A 21,728-nucleotide genomic window follows, 5' to 3' on the forward strand; every position below is an offset into this window, starting at 1 on the left:
ATGACAATGCTGAAGCTGCATTTTTGTTGTGCATACTTGGGCTCAATAATGTGTGAGTGTTTGCAGGTGCAGATTTATAAAAAACATCGTAACGATTTATTGCGTCTTGGTGTGTGTGTGTAATTTATGAGCTGCATGTATGACGTCAGAGCCAACTTGCACATCCCTATTACCAAGCTATTTTTACCTGCTAATAAACAGAAACAGAAAAATGTGCCTTCAATATACAGTATCACAGCATGTCATCTCTGCTGGGGGTCCATCTGCTTTCCAAGAAGTCAAAAAGGACCACGGTTCTCTCTCTTTTTTAGCCTGAGTCAGCAGACGTAAAACAGCATGCAGCTTTCCTGAACAAGCGATGCTGCTTCCCTTCTGAGCATCTTTGATATCTCATCTGCCTTCGTCAGCTGCTGCTTGCCCCTCTCCTCCATGCAAAACACAGGCAAAATATCCCAAAACGCAGCACCCGTTGGAGTGGATTAATGTCTACTTTTGGGGAGCGTAAGATCAGTGCCAAATGTAGATGGAGGCAAACTGTTTTACTCATCCAACTTCTCCTTTCTTGTCACTCACTCGCTTTGAACTCCAAATGCTATCGCAGCAAACAAATTACTTCCTGATTTTATGCCGTGAACACCTCAAATAACCCTCTCACTGAGGTACTCGCACGTTCAGTGTATATAAATCAATTCACAATCCCCCATGGAGGCAGAGGGCAGGAGCAGAGCTTACCAACAGCCATCATGTAGTCCCAGCGATCCAGCAGGCACATGCTGAACTGCAGCCCGTCGGGCGTGTAGCCCACGTCGATGAGAGCCAACTTCCTGTCCGGGTTCTGACAGACGGCAGATGTCCAAGCCACCAGGAACCAGCAGACGATGAGCAGGATGATGCCCAGCAGACGCAACACTCGCCAGCTGGTCATGTAGGGGATCCTCTGGGCTGTGCGGGACAGGAACACCTTCAGCACCCTGTGGGGGTTGGAGATGAGAAGCTCATTTTAAGAACATGAAAAGAAAAACACAATCATTGCCAGCTGTAAAGCCGGCATCAATTAGGGATTTTACAAATTGTTGTCGTTGTGGCATCCTTTTTATCGGTTTATTGCAATTAAATCACAACAATATTGGTTATTTTGGGTTCATACCGCTGTAGTAAACCAGCCGTCATTTGGAAGAGTGAATACAGCTCAGTTAAATTCACCAAGCACCTCTAGGTGACGTTATGAAGTCACAAATAACGGCTTCACTGTGCATTTCTACATGACAGTATGTAGCTTTATGTTCACAGACCAACACAAAGACCGTATAACTGGAATTAAACTCAGACATATGACCAGCCATTGCTATTCTTAGGCTGTGCCCTTCACGCACATTGATGAACTGTCCACTGCACTCCCCACTAATGAGCCCCCCATCAAAAATTGATCTGTGCAATATGTTAACTTGCACCTCTAAGGGTTTACTCAGCTCCTGCTCGCTTTGGCCACATCCTCTTAATCAACATCTCCATTAGGTCCTTTTTGACAGGTTCACTTGACAAAACCCCCCTCAGATGAACAATTTCAAGTGCATTACTTTTTAAATACAGCAGACCCCCTGTCTCATTATCAACTATTCAGTGCTGGATAACCCCTCTTGTCTCTCCCTCACTATATCCTCCAGCTGTCCTTTCCCTTCCTCTGATCTCGCTCATGTCTCTTGCGAACCATCATTCAATACTACGTATATATGGAGATCATTTGGGGCCAAAGCACCCGGTGTTTTCTTAATTACTTTTACGAGGCATTTCCCTCTTCCACTTAATGAGGCAGTGAATCCACCCCTAAACATGTACAGCGGTGTAGTCCGGTGATAAATTAGCCGCCGAACATGCTGCCTCGACACTTCACAAGGCTTTTACTTTTACAAGGAGTTAAGATGTAGTGTAATTGCACTTAAAGAGGTCAATGTAATCCGATAAGCATTTCCTGGGATGGATAATGACGTTGGACAAATGGACTTGTGCAGACGCGTGTGTGTGTGTGTGTGTTACCTGTACAGCTTTAGAGTCAGTGTCCCATAGACGGTAGCGAAACCCAGCAGTCGGACCCATCGCAGCAGGATGCAGCGGAAAACACTCGGCTGGAAAAAGATAATCCCGACCTGCAAAGAGGACAACATAACGTAGGCTGAGCAAACACGTTGACTGTGGATGGCTCTCTGACAGTGGAGTGACACTTTAAAGGTAAAACGTTACACTTGGAAACAGGATTTTGACAAAATAAATCCAACACAACTTATTAGCTTTTTCCAGACCCAGGGCTTTACTCCCTGTCACATGGTCTTCATCAGCTCAGCAGCTTGAAATCAGACCGGGTGAGATATCCTCGCAATAACTGCCTCACATACATTGCAATGGTGCAACCGGTGCTGTAATATCCTTTCAAGTCACACAAGTAAACAAGTGCAATCATTGCATAATACAGCAATTAAGCGTTTTGGCATACTGTGTACAAAATGTCATCCCAGATGTAACATTTTATGTATTTTAACAGATAGGAGAGAGAAAAAGTCAGGTGATTTCAACATTAGCATGATTAGCAACCCCTTTCTCATTATTATGAGTATGGCTACTACAGATCCTGCTATAAAATGATGATTATTGCTAATTTTAAGAGTGGTGAAACCCTACTGGTAGAGCTGCTTCCTCAAGATATTCACACGCGATGCATTCAAAAGAAAATGTATGAATTGCTTAGGCTGTAGTAGTTAAAACAAGACAGAAGAGCAAAGTGCAGTGTCATTTTCTAAACATCCATAGCATTACTCAAAACAACAAATCCATCTGAGCCTGCTAACATCATACAAAGCTTGCCCTTGAGACAAGGCGGAGGGCATCCACCATGTTTCGTATAAAGACCTGGAAACACGCTGAAAGGGTGCCCGTCCAAGTCGAGAAAAGAAAAAAACACTGATGGTCTTCCAAAGACATAATATGTGCCAAAACAAACACACACACACACACACACACACACACACACACACACACACACACACACACACACACACACACACACACACACACACACACACACACACACACACACACACAAAAACAAACATCTGAGGCAACATAATTATCTGTCCATTGCAGATGTGTAGCGATTTCCCCTGTGGGATTGTTAATGTTAATCGGATTAGCAGAGGCATTATTACGTTCCCTCAGGCTGTGGAGAAGACGCAGGCGTGTGGATATTTTTGCTCGCTAGGTTTGAGTCAGTCGAGGGACACGGAGGCACCCCACGGGAGGAAGGGTGGCCCACATCCTCATCTGCGCACACACGCCGGCCGTCCAAACACAGAAACTCCTGATTCAAACAGAGCTCGCTCCAGTTGACTCAGCTTTGCAAAGGGAATGTGGCACAGAGCAAATAATGAATAGATGAGGGCTCAGTTGTTAATCTTAAATGCATACAGGGCGTTTTGTGCGGAATTTTACTTTAAGCAGGATGGAAATGCCTTTGGAAGTACGTTTTAGACAATCCATGGACCACAAAACGTACAGATGTCATAGAAAATATCTAAATAACAATGTGCGTCTGCTCCTCAGCGCATTCTTCTCGTTTCATATCAAGGGACAGAGTCGATAAAGAGATAGCAGGCTGGGCCGGCGCTGAGCAACTTGCTGATGCACATCTAAGCCCGCGGAGACAGAACAGGACACCGGAAGATGCACCGAGGTAAAACCCAGCTCACTACTGTAAAATGGCATCTGGATCTCCGTCACGTGTCAGTTTTAAGGCTGTTTATGTTTGTGATGAGATCGAGACGGGGGAGGTGTTATTTGTCGTCATAAAAAGTTTTTTTTTAACACATTTGGCTTCTCTTTTAATGGTGTGATCTCACCCGCTGTCTGTTTTCACTGGTCAAATCCACAAAGGAAAAGTTTTAATGTTCACATTTGTCAACAATAAGCCAGGCTGTGCCAGTAAAGTTGGTTATTACACAATCTTTTTTTTTTTACTTGCAAAACTTTTTGACACCAACACTAAAATAGTACAGAATAGGAGGAGGCTGAAATTCCTAGTTGCAGTGCTCACTGAAACAATCAACCCATTTCTCCTGGATTCTCAGATTCTCTGATACAACTTGGTACATCCCACAACCCAGTGTCCTCGTACTGCTCAGACCAACGTCAATACACATATTCTAGGGCAAAGGTAATAGTCATTGTCCTCAAACATTGCCGTGACCCTCAGACTGCACACTGCTGAGTGGACATTCATTACGCAGGCCCTGCACTTTCCATCAGTGAGGTTTCTGGGAAGAGACCGGCTGTGAACCCCCCGACAGGTTCCTCTTAACGCCAGTGTGCATAAAGAGCAAGATCAGTTTCTGCCCCCTCTTTTTTCTTTTCAAACCTTCCATTAATAATCAATGCTAAGTGCTGGGAATCTTACATTCAGCATTGTGGGAAGGGAAAAGGATCGGGTGTTATGTGTGTGGGGGGGGATTTAGAGGAGCAGGGTGCTGTATACCTATCTAATGGACATCAATATCAAGGAAACAATTATCAACGCACTTACTACTCTTCAGCCTGCCTCCCCGACGTTGCTCTCATCTCGGTTACAGCATGAGTAAAGGCTTCTGGAAATGCAGATTGAGCCTTGCCAACATCCAGCAGCCCTCCTTGCACCCACCATTTAAAATGTGCTGCTTATTTTACGTTTCATATCGGTGGAAGAGATGTTTGAATTTTTTTTGAGAACTTCTACAATATGATCAGTTCTTTTTTAGGAAATATCTCAGGTTTCAGGTGAACACATCCCAGCTGGATGCTGCTCTGACCATTATGTACATCTGCGGACCGGTTCTCCAGGCTCCCCAGACTCCTGACTAAACACAACCCTGTTCGGAATTTGCCCTCCAAAGCAGAGCCTTGTCATGTGGAAACTACAAAACCGAACAGTGTGTTCTACAGATGTAGACCATAGAAGAGTTATATTTAGCTTCCATAGGCAGATGAAACTTTCTTTAAGTTGCACAATCTTTGCAGGAAACTTCCTTGGAAACAATTACAAATGTGCCTGTAAAATCAGATTTTGGGAATCCACTGGGGGTTTGGACGTTGCAGCTGGTGTTGGGTACAGGATTTTTTAATTGTATCAGAAATTGCTAAAAAAATACCGACCCAACACCAGTGCATCATCATGTTTACAAACATGCACCTGTATGTTCATATATTACTGTATTTTCCATATGTCGCTGATGCTTCCGTCTATTTTATCACTTTTCATGTTATGCTATGTTCTCTTTGTAAAATAAAAAGTTGATTTTAATCTAAATTTTGTCATAATTCTTTTTCGAGTAATGTGATACAATTCAACAGCAGCACAAAGTAAATCCTCAAATGACCACACAGTTGGAAGTTCTATAAACTGGCATTACATAATGCATTAGTTGGTGTTTTATTGAGGATGCACGTGACCTGTTGTGAAAGATGTATTAACCTGACAGCAGATGTTGCTCACACTCTCATCAACAACGACTTGTAAGACAGCGACTAAGCATGGTGCGTCATTACCGTTTTGTTTTTGATGACTGTTGATGGGAACGTGACCTGGGGTGTATTCCAGAAAGCAGGCACAACCAACTCTGAACCGAACCCTGAACTCTGAGTCAAGTTCACTCTCTTTCTAGAACGGAAAACTCAGAGTGTCCCTCTTGTCAGAGTTTTAGCGAAAACTGCTTTCTGGATGGAGCGGATAAAGGGCAGCCTCTCTAACCACATATACACACGCATATTAATATAGTGTGTGTATGTGTGTGTGTGGTTTCCCAATCCCAGTAGATTACCTTAGTAACCAGCATGATCCATCTATCTATTGGTACATTCAACAATAATCACTGGTTGAATTCAGAGTGACAGGACTCTAAAAGAACAGGCAAACACAACAAGAGGAAGATTCACATGCTCACCCACTTACTCATTCAATCAACACTCGGCCACTTAATTTGCAGTTCTTTCATTCCTAATCATCTGTCATTTCAGCACCCACCAGCTGGCTCCACACACACACACACACACACACACACACACACACACACACACACACACACGCATTCAGTGGTTTGGTTGCCCGCTAGAGTCCCTGTAGATGCGACGGTGACGCAAGACAGCCAGCTGTGGTGCGACTGCAGCTTTACAGGGAGGATGTTGCACAAATCCCATGGTCTCACATCTCCTTGTGACTTTGATTACGGCCACTCAGAACAGGTATAAGACGCATGCCGACCCAGTTTGATTGAGGCGTACTGCAACCTTAAATATGACCTTAACTGGAGTACAGAAAATAGCCAGGTTCACCCCATAAACACTACGCTGGTGTTAGCACCTAACTTAAATGTCATGAAAACACAAACTCTGCTTCACGTGAGAATGGTAACACACCCACGATGGAAATATGACGCCCGACTGGATGCACCGCACAGCGTACACAAATAATTTTGTGCTAGACCGCTTTCGATAATTGGCTCTCGCTATAGGGCAAACAGGAGACATTCAGCAAACAACACTTAAAAAAAAGAAAGTGGGTGGATTCTTGTATTGGACTAATGCAGTTAGCAAAATAGCGCCAAGAAGAAGCAGCAGTGTGTAATTAACTTGTAATGTGCAGAAAATAAAAATGCAAATGTGTGTGTGTGTGTGTGCACACTGGGGGAAGGGTGGGGGGGTCGATGGAGAGGGGGAAAGCTTCAGGGATTGATCCTCCTTCGCGTGAAGGTCAGTGTCCCACAGGGTATCGATCACATAGGATGTCAGACCTCTCCCACAATGCCGTGAAATTAGTTTACTGCACTTATAGGGAGTAAAAAATACCTGTCTGTTCACCCATATACTCCAAATGTGTACTTCACACACAGAGTCGGCTGTATATGTTCTGCAGACAATGACAATCTACATATGAGTAGGGACATTATACCCCAACTTACATGTAAAGGAACAGCCACTTCTTTGTTTATTACACCTACATACAGGTTTTATATTACCGGTGTAGTTAAAGTCTCAAACCTTCATTCATTGTTTGGATGACTTTTTGCCCCATATATTATTGACATATATTTTGCATATAACCTCAGATAAATGAACAATTAACTCGGGGAAAACTGGGATTTTTTATTTTATTTCACTCGGTCTTAAGTGTTATACTTTAACCTGCGTTAATTGATTGATTGACTCCTGATGGACAACAGGGAATTGCAGTGTTGTCTCAATCAGTGTGGTCAGAATTTGATAAAGTGAGGATGCCGATGGCGTAACCCGAATGGTTTTAATGCCTCTAAATTGTGCATCTGTCAGATTTAATAGAAATTTTAAATTATGGTTTGAATGCTGAATTATTATTGTTGTCGGTTGGCAGCTTTGACTGCTCAAAGAGCAACCTCATACTAATGGAGCACTTACTGAAATGAGAATGCCAAAATAAAATATTATGTATTAGTCATCTGTCAATGATGGAGTATTTGAAAATGACTCAAACTAAAACAGTTAGTCAGTTTCAGGCAAAAGTACAGACGACGCTGAATTTCAGCCTTTTTGTTTTCACAGTTTCTTTGGAAACTGCTGCCAGCTAAAGGGGAGAAAAATGACTTTCAGCCATTTAGTGTGTCTGTCTCCATCTGAGTAGAGAATAGGATGGTGCAGCCTCGGGAATCACTCTGTCATAACAAAGCTCCCATGCTACTTTTAATGTTTTGACATGAAATAATGACAGCCATCCGGTCCGCCCATGCCCCACTTTTTCTGGTCATCATCTCCCGCTCATTACCCGTCTCTCCTTCTTTTTCTTTTTCTTCTTATCAACAAAACACCTTCAGTATGAGCGAGTGGGAGGAGGGGACAGAGGAGAGGTGGGGTGTTGTAATAGCAATGGATCCATTTTTATATGAAAGCCGACACCCACTGCCACATGGGAAGGGCATTTTTCTGGAGGGAGGTAATGCTTTCTTTTGCTCCTGCTGCTCCCTGAGGTGGGCCGAGTGTAAATTACATCCAGCTCACACTCTGCACAGTCAAGACCGGCGCTGGCTGCTGCTCGCCTCCCACAATTCCCTGCCCTCCTCATCACCAGTTAGATCCTGAGAAATTCCCATCTTGCTTGGGCACAAAGGGACATATCAGACAGGGAATAACCTGCCTACATGGTGGTGATGTTATCTCTCTTCTAAGCTCTCATCATTTCCATTCGTCTGCTCGAGCAGATAGAAGAAACACTCCAGCCGCAGCAGCGTATCCTTAACTTCAACTTTGTATATTTCGGGGGGACGCCACAGCACTTTGCAGAGGGAAGAAGGGAAGCAGGGGATGCATGCAGGGCTGGAAATGCAAACAGCAACCCTCCAAATCCACTTAAGTCAGATTGAAAGTGTCAGAACAGCTTGGATGGAAGGCAGAGCAGAGAGCTGGCTGGCAGACTGTGTTTCATGGCCTGTCAGGTCAGGATACATTAGCCCCTGGCCATACTGTTTCTCATTAGCCCCCTGATGTGCTGTGAAGCCCTGCCTGCCTGCCAAGCACGGTCAAGCCCCAAGTTAGGCTGAGGTGGCACCTTGGCCCAGCTTGGCACCAAGATGATGCTGAGATTGGACAGGTGGAAGGAGAAGGAACAAAAGGACGGGGGGAATATACTCAAGGGTCACTGGTTTCAAAACCGCAAAGGTTTTATTGAGCATGATTGCGTTAACAAGGGAAAGTAGAATTATATTTTCATGGTCAACACTAAACAATCTACTACCGTAAGTGTTAAGGTCAAAATGACCTCTTGTCTGAAATGAATAAGGAAGACGTGGTGTGATGCTGTTACGGGCACAGAACCACAAAACCTCTCAGTATGAAGGTCAGGTGGATAACTAGGTTGAGCAAAGCCTTTGACCTTGACACTGCGACACAGATGTTTACGTCCTCCTTCCTACCAGCAGCTGACTTGGGTCACAATTTTCCTCTAACCTGAAGTCAGGTCAAGTGGCAGGCAAAAAAAAAAAGGTCACAGACATCTTTTTATTTCTTTTGTCACGTAATTACCTCCGTGTTATGTTTCAGTTCAGTTTGTTTGTCTGCTTGCCAGCAGGGTTGCAGAGGAACTACTGGCATGCTTTTCATTAAACTTTAAACTGTAGCATGGGCCAAGGAAAAGCCTATTAAACTTTGGAGAGTATCTGTATTTTCTGATTTATGGAGTGATACATGGAGTAACCCAAAATTCCCTCAGTAATAACTTTTGACTCTTATACGTCAACAAAATGAAACATTCATTTGGCACATTTTTAAATAATGCAGTGGCTCATTTGCATATTTAACATTTCAGATAGTCACAATACAAGTAATCAAATGGGGAAGTTTCAAGGTGATACCAATTGGTTAATGTGTTTACCCTATTCACCTGGGGTGTCTCCACTCAACAGTAGCCTCAATAGACCAGAATGCAATGGGGCTGCTGCATTTTCAGTAGTGTGTTTGGTTAGTGAACTAAATGTATTCCTATCTTGTAAAAAGCACCAATTAACATAATAATAAACGGAAGAAGGTCTGGTAGTTAACATGAGCTGTGAAAGTACACACAGCTGATAGAGAAACAGAAATTCATCAACTGACCTTTTTTTTATATCATAAGCGAACGTCCGATCAACAAATCATCTCTGGGAAGTGCACAGCAAAAACACCACAGCGGCGGCTGCTTAGTAAAAATGTGTCATCAATAATAAATACAGAAACTTGCAGATTACCACTTTTACATACGAGTTAACATTCATGAATGCACAAGCAGCAGAGCAAGAGGTGTGACGTGGCTCACGGGGGAGCGCATGCAGGGAACGACAACTGGCGCCATCTCTGCGGCATACTTCACCGGTGCACACACAGACGGGTGGGAAGTGGCAAACGGAAAATAGGTTTCATCAGTCAGATATGTTATATTTTAGCTGTTATTGTAGTCCATGGGAAAGTTATTCTCCTAAAGTTTCCTTTTCCAATTTCCTGCCCAATAATTTTTTTAATATCAATTGAAGGAAGAGGGTAGGAAAAGCCTGGAAGCACAAGGGACGGAGTGTCAGGCCGAAGCAGCCAGAAGCCAATGTTGATACACGGCACACATATGAACATTGTATACATAAAGTTTGCACCACTCTCCTTCTGCAAAAGGTGTTATCTGAGCAATCAATTGTGTGACACACGAGTTGCAAAAATGGTTAAAAATAAAATCATGTTCAATTAATCTGCTTTTTTTTCTATCAATGTCTTTTGACAAGTTAAGGCCAGGTGGCACCACAATGCAACACTTCTGATTCATTATTCTGCATTTATTCATGGCGTTACTGGAGGAGAAAAACAAAAAGAAACACAAGTAGCAATAGCAATCCAAACTCTGTCACTCTGCTGCCATATAAGCCTCCCCAGCAGCGTCAATAAGAAGCTGCAAAGAGACAAACGCAGGGCTGGCAAGCTAATCCAGGGATCACATTGTGAATCGCAAATGCGTGTCCGATCTCCCCCTCTCTCATCTCCACAGCCAGACAGAAATAGCCAGCTTTGGCACTGCCATAATTTTGCCTCTCTCCTTCTTCACCCCCTGTTCCTCCCTCCTCCAAAGCAGGGTCGTGTGTGTGTGGAGGGGCTGAAGTTATTGCATGTGACACACTCAGGAGAGAAAAGCAAGCGGGGAAAAAAAATTGCATTACTCCACAAAGCCAAATGCCAACGGGAGCAGGAAAAAGATGCATCTCCAGCTGCTTAATAACAGTGGAATTATTTAAAATAGGAGCAGCAGCAACGGCGGAATATTTCTGAATCTATATTTAGATTGAGAGCGATGCGTCTCGCCCTCACGGCTCGTGTGGGATTCGCAGGGGACACATGGAAACGCATCAGGGTGGAGATCAATCTAGCGTGCCGCGCAGAGTCATGCAGAAAGATGCTGTTCTCACATGAGATATTTGATCAAGACTAGCATCGGCCGGGTTCACAGTGACCTTTTCAGCATCAGAGTACAGAATAATCTAATAGAGTAATCTAATATCTAAACAAGGCAGGATTTACAGCTACCAAATAAAAATCCCTTTGTACTACCTTTTTTTTTTTTTAACAAGCAATCTATTTTTAGCATTTGGAGCCATCACTACACCAGCTGGATACAGGATTATCATCAATTCACTCACCAATAACCTGACTCCCAGCTTGCTTTCAGTCTGCACATTTCAAACATTATTACTTTCCAGGACCTTGTCGCAGCAAATTGCATTGATTAGCCGCTTGCCGTTAATTACATTCAGCCCGCATTGCTTCGCTAAGCATATAGCTCCACATGATTGCAACTAAATTGCAATTAGCCAATGCCCCAAGCACCCAAGAGGAAGACATAATGGTAGATTCATGTAAATCAATGGTATGTGGGTGTTGGACAGAGGCTGGTCATCTGCTGCAATACATCTGGATGAATAATGAGGCGCTTCAGAAATTGGCAAACAGCTCAATTACACTGTATATTCATCCAAACTGTTGGCACGCTATAGGAAAGAGGAAGGGATTTTCAGTTGTTGGACATTTTATTCCTAGAGATACTAAGAAGTCATATTGGGCCAAAAGAAACAATCTGAAACCAATGCCAAAATTTGAAGTCGAAGAATGTGGTTTTCATTGATTGGTAAATCTATATTCAGCTTTGGCCAATACGTTTATACTACTTTGCTTACATTTTGACCTTCACAGTTCTGCCTGCACAATGTAAACCTTTAAAGACTACTTGACTACTGAAAAGTTCCAGTGAAAAGAAAATACATTTTTCAGTTTTAAATGTGTTAATTGTTCATTCATCTCTCGTTATCTGCCAAATAAATGTCATGTGCATCATCTTTTCTCTTCTGTTAAGCGGTTTCAAGAAATAATCCAACTAAAAGAGACTTTGGGCAACTCGCTGGCCACATCGGGAGAGTTGTGCAGGCTCAATCAAATGCTAAGGATTTTATTTAAATCCCTCTTGTAACTGTTAACAAATATTCCATTTGACTGTGAAAAACATCACAGAAGCTAAAGACACTTAGAAACTCTTATGTTTCACTGGGAATTTAAAAGGTTATGGTCAATAGGATTGGGCCGATTTCCAGTACATTAAACCGGTTTAATGTATGCACAAACTGGTTGAACCGGCATTTGTCCTTATGACACGTTCTTGAACATTAAAAACATTAGAGACCTGTTCCGACGACGTCACAGCACTAAATCCAACGTGTCTTTCATCAGTAATAAGCAGCAATAATGACACGTGATTAAAATAATAGTGTTTATCTATAATTGTATCGGCGATTGTCCGAGTCAGTGCAAATTGCAGCCGCCCTGCTGCGGAGCGAGCCGAGGTCAGCATGATATAGATCACATTTCAGTAGAGGTGGGAAGATGTGCACGCCGTTGTGTTTGTTTACATTGACGTTTTGAGGACTCATTACGCGGAAATACTGAATGTATCACTCGGGAGGGTCTGCTGTGGAAAAGTTCGACGCCTAGTGGGAAAGGTCGGTATAACCGGTTCGGTCCGGTCTTTAGCTTATTATCACACCGGTTTGAAAATGTTTAAACCGGCCCAAGCCTAATATAAATAACATGTTATGGATTTTATTCTCTGTTAAGGTCCGAATAAGCTCAGTCGGTACGAAGCAGCGTGAGTGGCTGGTCAACAGATGGTAGAGTTGACAGGCCGCTGTGTTCATTGGCCAGCTCTGTGCACAGTTAGCAGGGGGTCACCAACAAGCCCTCGGATGTTTGTCTCTGCCAGTCTAGTTTTATCAAACACTGTGAAAACCCTGCTTGTCACAGCTCTGTGCATCTATCAAAAAACACACACACCAGGTATGATTTATGAATTGAGGTTTTTACAATCTGACGAGGCAAACCATCTCTGCTCTGTGCCGCTGCTGCAGATATGAAACTTTGTTCAGTTTTAGATGAATGAGCGAAGGTCAAACTGAATACCAACCTTCAGCCAGGGAGCAGATTTTTGTTTTCAGCTCAAAGGAGCACGGCATGAGGATTATCAACAGACACGTCAAAAAATGAGCCCATGAAAGGATGTGCGCACAAACACACGCACACACACGCGCACACACATACACGCACACACACACACACACACACACACACACACGCACACACACACACGCACACACACAAGTGTCTCAAGCTTACCGGAAAGTAGAGAAGCAGAGCTCCACACAGGATGGCCTCCAGCAGCACTAAACCTGACGCTCTGATACTCTGCCAAAAGAAGAAGGATACACCAATTACAAATCATATAATTAATGCACCTTCAACCTGCATTAAGCAACTTTTGGCCACGTGTGGCTGCGGCAACAAGCTTTTAGGAGTTGTATTTTTGGCAACCTGATAAATGTAAGTCTGATATAAACTCATCTTTCAGCTCTGTTTTGGTCTCTACCAACTCCTGATGGAAATATTTGTCTCTTTAGCTGCTAAATGCTAAAGTACTGTACGTTCACCAGCTATTTGCTATCTTTTCTGTCTGCTGTTTGATGCAGGAAATGTTGTGCAGAGCCTATTTGATCCATTGTTGATATACAAATATGAATTACAGCTGCTTTAATTTTAAAATGCAAGAAATTATAATACTTTTTTAATAATTTTACTACAAGAGAATTATGTTCACAGTGATAATGTTTTATTTTCTTTCTATAAAAATGGATATACGAAAAATGGTCTCAATAAGTAAGCAGCAGGGAATCATTATATTCCAGGAGGATGTAATGGAGCTTTCTTCTTTAGTGGTTGAATGACAACAAAGCACAGTGAAAGCTTCTGCCTCAAGGACTTTCTATACAAGGGTTCACCAATTCAAGCTCTTTCTGGGATCCCTGTCGAAGATTTTTAACAAAATATTGTCCTCTAACTGACAAAATGCTTGAGGGGGCTTTCAAAGAGCAGATGACAACTGTGGCACTCATTTAAGAATACATCCAAAAGACAACACAAGTCTGCAACCCAAATTAACTCATTTTTCATAAAAAATGTTTCATTTATCACAAAGTCTGCGAGGAGCTCTGGAATTAAGCTCTTAAACTTAGTTTGATGAGATGAATCAGGATTATATAAGTGGTGTTTAAATGATGACAAAGCCCTGGAGTATCTCAAACTTTTATCTGCATTATTAATGGGAGGGATCCTTTGTTGAACTCTGGTTGATATAACGCCGGGAGGCTTCAGGTGTGTGGGAGATAGAGCAGCTAGATGTTCCCCCGTCAGGAATGCGGTGAATCTTCAGGCTAATCCTCACAAAGACAAAGCCTTTAATTAAGCCAATTAATTGACAGTAGCAACTAGAGGCTCAGAGGATTTCATAAGTTCGGTCAAAAGTTTACTAAGGGTAGAAAGTGAACTCAGTAAGTAAGCAACTTTCATTTAAGCTGACCTCAGCCGTTCCGTAACACAACACGAGGCTTTTGCATAATGACAGGAGGCCAGTTAAGTAAACAATATTCACCATATAAAATGAATACACATTAAAAGGCCCATTACACATGTTACCTTGAATTTCTTTAGGTTAAAATACATTAACTTGGCACAAAGAGTAACTCCCTCTTTTTTGGGCACTTTGACACCTCATGTAAATTAAAAGTAAAACATTTATAGAAATTGTATGATATGAAATCCTATTTTATATAAATATAAGGCAATATAAAAATAGTAAAATGTTTTTCTTTCTGCACACCCATGCATCCAGCCCATCTTTGGTGTGAAGAAGGATGCAGAGGCTCATGGCGGCTCACAATGAAGCGACGAGGTTGTTGCATCAGCTTTCCCAGATGGAATAGTGCCAGTCAAAGGTTTGCGTTCCCTGGTGCTCCTACATGTGAGGCACTTCTAAAGACGTCTGATGTACGATTTCATATGTCGCGTGGATGAGTCAGAGAACAACATCATAGAGACTTTTACCAGCTAATCATCCGAGAAAACACTGGGGAGACAGCGTACATGTGTTTTGGTTTCAACTGATTTAATTTTGTATGTATTATTCTTATTATTGTATATGTTTATGTATATATCTCAATGATATGTCCAGCCACATTTCTCACTGCAACATTTCAAGCTAGAGAAAGCATTGATAAAATGTATGATATGAATTGAATACTGGCACATTTAATCTGAGGAAATTTGTGTGGTCATATCAATCATGTCATGAAGCGGTCAGTGGCCAGATATATAAATCAGATCCAATTCTGAACTCAGTGGTCTCATTTGCACACACTGGTCGCCGTCCAAGTTGCCGATGCCGAGTTGATCTGTGATGCCCGAGCTGTTTGAAATGATTTCAAAGCTTTATTGTCACCACCCACATACCGATTCACTGGTTTATAGATCCAAAGGCCTTTGATGACCATACGGCCCGGAGAACATCAAACATGTAACTGATGATGTTGTAATTGTGAATTGAATCTCTTGTGCACTGCTGCGTTTTTCAAACTTTCGTTTTTATGAAGACAGAACAGATTCGCTACAAGCTGAAGGCCGTTATTGTGTGGAGAAAGAAAAACAAAGCTTGAAGGCTCATTATTCACTAACAAACCATCAGTTTAATTATAAAAATTGGATCCAACTCTTTTGAACACGTAACGCTACATACCTTATTCCTGCGAAAGTGGTAGATGAGTACCATGCTCACGAAGACGATCAGCATGCAGAGGCACTGGAAGGAGAGCACGGCCATGCGGAGAGCGCCGTCCTCTAGTGCCACGCAGGGGGTGTCGTCCTTGCAGTAGGCGCAGTCCTGCTGGCACGGCCGGCAGTCGCTGGAAGAGCCCTCGTCCGCATTGGGGCCGCTGTCTGCAGCTTTACCCTTTTTGCCAATCCCTGTTAAAGACAAGAATAACAAATGAAGGCGCTTGATTCCAAAATAAGAGGTTCAGTAACTGACCCGGTAGTCTTCCTGTCGCTGGCATTGATCAACCTTCTGCAGTTATCATTACTTGATTGCTAACCAGGGGTACGTATACAGAAAGATTTGTATTAGCTCACGTTTAGCTCATGTTTAGCGTTAGCGCTCCTCCTGCCGATTATCTGTCTCAGATACTTTAGCTTTATCTTTAGTCTCAAGTCAGTGGCTGCATCCTTCAAAAGGCTGCTTTTCTCAAGTTTCCTTGATATTGAATTTTTTCGCTGGATATGAGAATAGTATGAAAAGATACAGGAGATGAAGTGCTTCTTTGACAGACTGAAGCGTCCTGAGTATATATATTCTTATCCCTCTCTGACCTTACAAGGATTCATCGACATTGTGTCAACACAAGGGAGATGGATCTATATGTGTGAACATGAAAAGTCAACACTGCAGCACCTTGTTCAGTCACTGGCATATCATTCAAGGCTGATAACTGCGGCTTCCTCGGAAAAAAAGCACACAGAGACATGCCAGGACTTAGTCATTTTTATCCTGACAAGGACAGGGACGACGGGGGAATCCGAAGAGAGGGCAGCTTGGCCGAAACCATAAAACAAATCTATGCTTCTTGAAGCTTGGCCCAAGATCTAGGTGGGGGAATTAAATATTTTCAAGAATTGCCACTGAGTTTGAGGTATAAACCATCCACTAAACTACTACTAGCTTGAAAAACAGCTGCTCTGTTGCAAAAAAATGGACAGCGGTGAATGCAGGAGTGAAAAACCCCTCCCAGGGTTAACTACGGTAAAAAAAAAAAAAAAAACTGGGACAAGAAACAAGTAGACTTGTTATTGGTAAATCCCCCAAGAGATGCCCATATGGTTGGATAGATAACGAATGGTGGACTTATATAGAGCTTTTATGGAGGCTTTATTGGAAAAAGCCATTGTCTCAGAGATTTGCAGGGATTTTGCCTTTAAAAAGAAACTGGCCTATTTTTCAAAGCTATGACTCTGCACATCATTGATCCCTTCAAAAGGACTACTTATCTCCGTAGAAATGAGTCATATCCTTCAGCCTCATTCTCATTTGTTTGTTGCTCTTACAGCTGACTGACGGTCGGAGCAACATTAGCCTCAGCCTCTCCTATATATTTATATGCAAGATCCACAATGGAAGATCACTGGGAGACAAAGGAAAGTGAGTTGCGCTGGCTTTCTCTGCAAAGGAGTGTCAAGGATGTCCCCTTGTGGATTTACAGGCTTGTTATTGGCCCCATGGTGGGCCAGACTGCAGCACTACGCCTCGCTAACAGGCTTGCCTCTCCTCTATTATTGTGTTCTCAAACACACACACACACACACACACACACACACACACACACACACACACACACACACACACACACACACACACACACACAACTTTCATGCAGACATGCACACGCATGTTTGTGTACACAGCAAAGAGCACAAACAGGCAAGCAGCACAGATATCCAGCCCTCTGAGAGAGAATTTGTGAAGCCCTTTCTCTTTTTTAACTTTACTGCGTATGAAGGAAAAATATTTTAGGATAAAAAAAATGGGTGCAATAAGATGAAAGGAGGGAGGGAGGGAAATGGGTGCGAAAAGGGGTAAAGCTGAGATAGACACAGAGGAACAAGCTGTATGAGGTGTGTGTGGGATGAGACGGGAGGGAAAGTGGATCGAAATGAAAGTATGAGAGCGATGGAGGGCAGGTGAACCGCTTGGGTTCTGCGTCCCGTTTTTAATTAACTCACAGCAGACAGGAGAAACTGAGAAAAGTAACCACCATTAAAAAGATATTTCCCATCTTGAACCTGATTAGTTCCCGGGTGCCGGGGCTACTTCGAGTTTCAGACAGGGCAGTAACACGTGCCCCTTTCATTACCATACTTATAAAATGAAGATGTTGTATATGCATAACGTGTAAAGGTGAACTTATGGTTCTGTTGATAACAGCTGCTGGCCATGCTAATCAACATATATACATATTTTGAGCAGGAAGCCAGGAACTAATAAAATTATGTTTTTCAACCTTTGCTGGCAAACGACTTGAAAAAAATGTGATCTCATAAAAGTCTTAAATGCACCTCAAGGTTGTGCTGGGTAAAGGACACAGAACAGGGTGTCTCGTAGCTGATAATTAACATTGGACGCAGTAACAGGCTTTTTAGTTGTTTCCTTATTATTGTATTGGAATAAACCTGTTTTACCAGTTTCTCCCTCTATTTGATAAAATAAGTTATCTCTTTGCTTGGCATGGAGCACCTTTGTGACATGATTTCCAAGGGTATTAATGAGTGTGTTTAATCCCGATAGACCTTGAAAAACTCAAACAGTAAGTTCCAGTGATTTCAGCAATATGTTTATGACGAGCAACTGCCTACTTGTTCTTTACTCTTGTTCTTTGTGCATATAAAATGTGGAAACAAGTGAAATAAATAATAAAGTTTTCTGTTTTCCTTTTCTGACTCTTGTCACCATTTTTGGTTCTAAAATTCTCCAAATTATTTTGATATGACAGGACAATATTATGTATTAAATGTCGGATCCAAGCTGGGAGGTCAAATTTAATTCTGTAAAAATACATTTATGTGAAAAATATGTAATGTATGTGAAATGTTAGTTATAATTTGCAAATTTGTCAAACGTCTATTTCGAGGGTCAATAATTATCCTTTGTGGACAAAACAACATAAAAAATATCTGGTTCTGGTTGGTAACTCTTGTTGGTAACTTCAGATTTCAAAAAAGTCATGTGATTTCTGAGCGATAATTAGCTTATCTGCTTTCAAGCCTCAAATTGATTATATAAAAAATGTGCCTACTGTGTAACATTGTATCAACTGTACCTTCACCAAAAAAGTACGGAGATACAGAATGTAGCTAATTTGTCAAAATAAAACAAATTCCTCTGATGGTTTATCCTTAAAAGTGACGTTTTTTAACAGCTGATTGAGTTCTCACTGACTTACTTGTGAAGCCGTTGACAGCCACTCTGTTGGGGTGGTAGAAACCTTTCTTGCAATGGCACGTGTACTTGTCTAATACAAATCCATGACCATGGATCGGCAAACACTGCAAAGAGACAAAAACATATCCATCAGCCACACACAGAAGACAGTGGATGCAATCTGAACTCGTATTTCCTTGATAATCATTTGGTTGAAAGAATTTAAAACACCTTGTAATACAGACTGATAATAGGACACCGACATGAAAACGATTACGATATGTTAATATTAAACCAAAAGGAAAGCATGTAGCTGAGATCAGCGAGGCGAAATGGGATCAAAAGTGTTGTGGGGAGGGCCAAGGGTCTAATTATTTAAGTTGTGAGATTCCTTTCTCCGTCTAACTGTGCCTTCTCGTCGCTCAATATTAAATTAGTAAAGCCTCTTCCATTTGATTTAAAGTCTGATAGCAAACAGACCGAGGGCTGCTGAGAAAAACACGAGGGGTGTCAGGGGGCATTCTTGGCAGACTCAGTGTGCTGTTTGCCAAATTACAAGACATAATTAATATCTAAATTAAGAACAGACTTATTTGCATGATTAAAGGAGAACCATTAAATAATTTTACTTGCGGGGGATGAGATTTTTATCTTCACTTCCATGTGAACACATTTGGGTCATAGACCTAAAAGGGCTAATTCTTTTTTCTCGCTCTCTCCATAAAACCACATAACAGCCTTATTTTCAAACAGACGACGAGGACTTTTGATTCCCCAAGAAACGGCGAGGGGCCCAGAATAGCAACGGTACTTCGGCTGACACTTGACACGCTATGAAGTGTTTGTGACCTGACTGTGAAGTCGAGAGGCGAGGCCAGTGGCGGCGTCTAAATGAAGCATCAGTCACGGCGATGCACTTCACGGCGGACTGGACTCTGACTGCGCGTCTTAAGAGGCAGCTATTTCTGACGGTCTCTCAAGGTCCTTGGTGAGGTATGAATGCTGAGAGCGCAGGCCCCTCCGACGAAGCCTCGAAAAGGCCGGCCGGAGCTCAAAAATCACGAGGTAATTACTCGCTTACAATTCAGCGAGTTCTTCAAACAAACTCCACTGAAGAGACCAAAGCATTTAGAGTGGCACTACAGTGAACGCACCTCCTCGTTTTCAGTGACAGGCTCGGGGAAAAAAGGCCTTTCTCATTAAAAGCGTAAATATGTGTACAGTATTTTGCTGCTACATGTTCAGACTTTAACAGTATATTTTACCCACAAGAGTTGAAATATTTACTTATGCTGATACAAAATAATACAAAATATTAACATTAAAAATAATTTACAGGTCAAGTAGATCAGAGTAAGTAAGATTACATGGATGATTTTAAAGAATAAAGTGGTGATTCAGTCTCTAACATGCTCGCTCACTTATTAGGAAAGTTTGGACGACAACAGTTTCATTCTATAAAAGTGTACATTTTATTTCCACCATATTGGTGCCTGTTTTTATGATTCAGACTGCTGAGTTGTGTGTCCCTTCTGCCCTCCCCTAGGTCTGTGCAACGTGAGTTCATTTCTGATTCCCCAACATTTGTCTCCTCTGGACAGGTGGAGCGTGCTGCAGCTACTGTCTGCCACTGTTAATATGCCCACCTCATGGAGACACTAGAAGAAACAGCCAGAGACAGGTGAGTGTGTGTGAGTATCTGTGTATGTGTGTGACAGGTAGAGCCAGGAATAGCACTGCATCCCACTCCTGCTTGCTGCGGTGATTGATGCGGGGGCTCGGATGTCGAGTAAGTCGGACAGGGAAGCGGCCAAGACAGGGCAGCCTAGACGGTCCAGCCAGGAGCCAACGGGAGCCAACGGGAGCTGCTTATTGTATGCAATTTAAGCAAAATATATGTTGACATTATTATTTTGTATATTTATAGCTCCTTCATAAAGCAAAATTATTTTTACCTGACAACTTAGAATAACCGATAACTGCAGCTCTATAGCTATTATAAAGCATAATGCACCATTTCAAACACACATTAGCAGTGACCTGCTTCTATATGCATGGCATATGTTGTTAATTATGTTTGGTGAAATAGTTCTTTCCATAATGAGCTGAAGGCATCAACTAGGCTGCATGAGAGCAACTTATATATGAAGAGAGAGAGAGAGAGAGAGAGAGAGAGAGAGAGAGAGTTTTTATAACTCAGTTTTTCTTTTAAACTGAGTTATAATTTTATGTAATGTAATGAGAAAATAAACGAGGAACGTTATATTTCTTTATGATAATCACATGTAAGAGCTTGTATTGTGTGTCTCCAGCGCCCCAGGTGGCCCCACCAGCACCGCTCGTTGTTATTTACATGCCAGCTGTGGCAGCTGTCAATCACACACACTCTGACATACTAATTGCCATGGTGACATGTGTGTGACCGCAAGCGAGAGCCTTTTTATCGGAGTGCGTCACGCTGTCAGGCCAGCATGGTCTGCCTGCGACAGAGCACTTAGAAAAAGGGCTGCAGGACTCAAAAATAGACACAACACGCACTCGGTCTCCCTTTATTTCTCCTTCTCGCTCTCTGGCTTGTTTGCAATATATTTCAATCAGTGGTGTGATAGATTAATAGTGTTCTGCTAGAAATTAATATATATGAAGCAATAAGCAAAAACCATACCCAAACGAAGATGCTTGAGTACTAAATGGCCAAAACACCGGAGTCACAGTTTAAGTTTGGTCCGGGGCTATTTGTCATGATTTAAACTGGACCCTTAACACTATATCATAAAATTGTATTTCATAATAGTGGTTACCATTTAGGCCTGCACGATATTGGAAAAAAGTTGCA

At 42.2% G+C, this 21,728-nt stretch overlaps 1 protein-coding gene across 1 annotated transcript in view; it reads right to left on the bottom strand.

Annotated features, from left to right (window-relative positions):
- gpr158a (G protein-coupled receptor 158a) overlaps positions 1 to 21,728 on the bottom strand; it is a 56,320-nt gene that overhangs the window by 11,415 nt on the left and 23,177 nt on the right. The window contains exons 3-7 of the mRNA XM_084034078.1: positions 18,915 to 19,017; positions 15,662 to 15,888; positions 13,213 to 13,281; positions 2,035 to 2,144; positions 733 to 971 (exon numbers count right to left, since the gene is read on the bottom strand). Of these exons, the coding sequence (XP_083890204.1) occupies positions 733 to 971; positions 2,035 to 2,144; positions 13,213 to 13,281; positions 15,662 to 15,888; positions 18,915 to 19,017 (748 nt within the window). The remainder of the gene's footprint in view (positions 1 to 732; positions 972 to 2,034; positions 2,145 to 13,212; positions 13,282 to 15,661; positions 15,889 to 18,914; positions 19,018 to 21,728) is intronic.

The sequence above is a fragment of the Eutrigla gurnardus genome, assembly GCF_963514095.1.
Source record: "Eutrigla gurnardus genome assembly, chromosome: 18".
Lineage (NCBI taxonomy): Eukaryota > Metazoa > Chordata > Actinopteri > Perciformes > Triglidae > Eutrigla > Eutrigla gurnardus.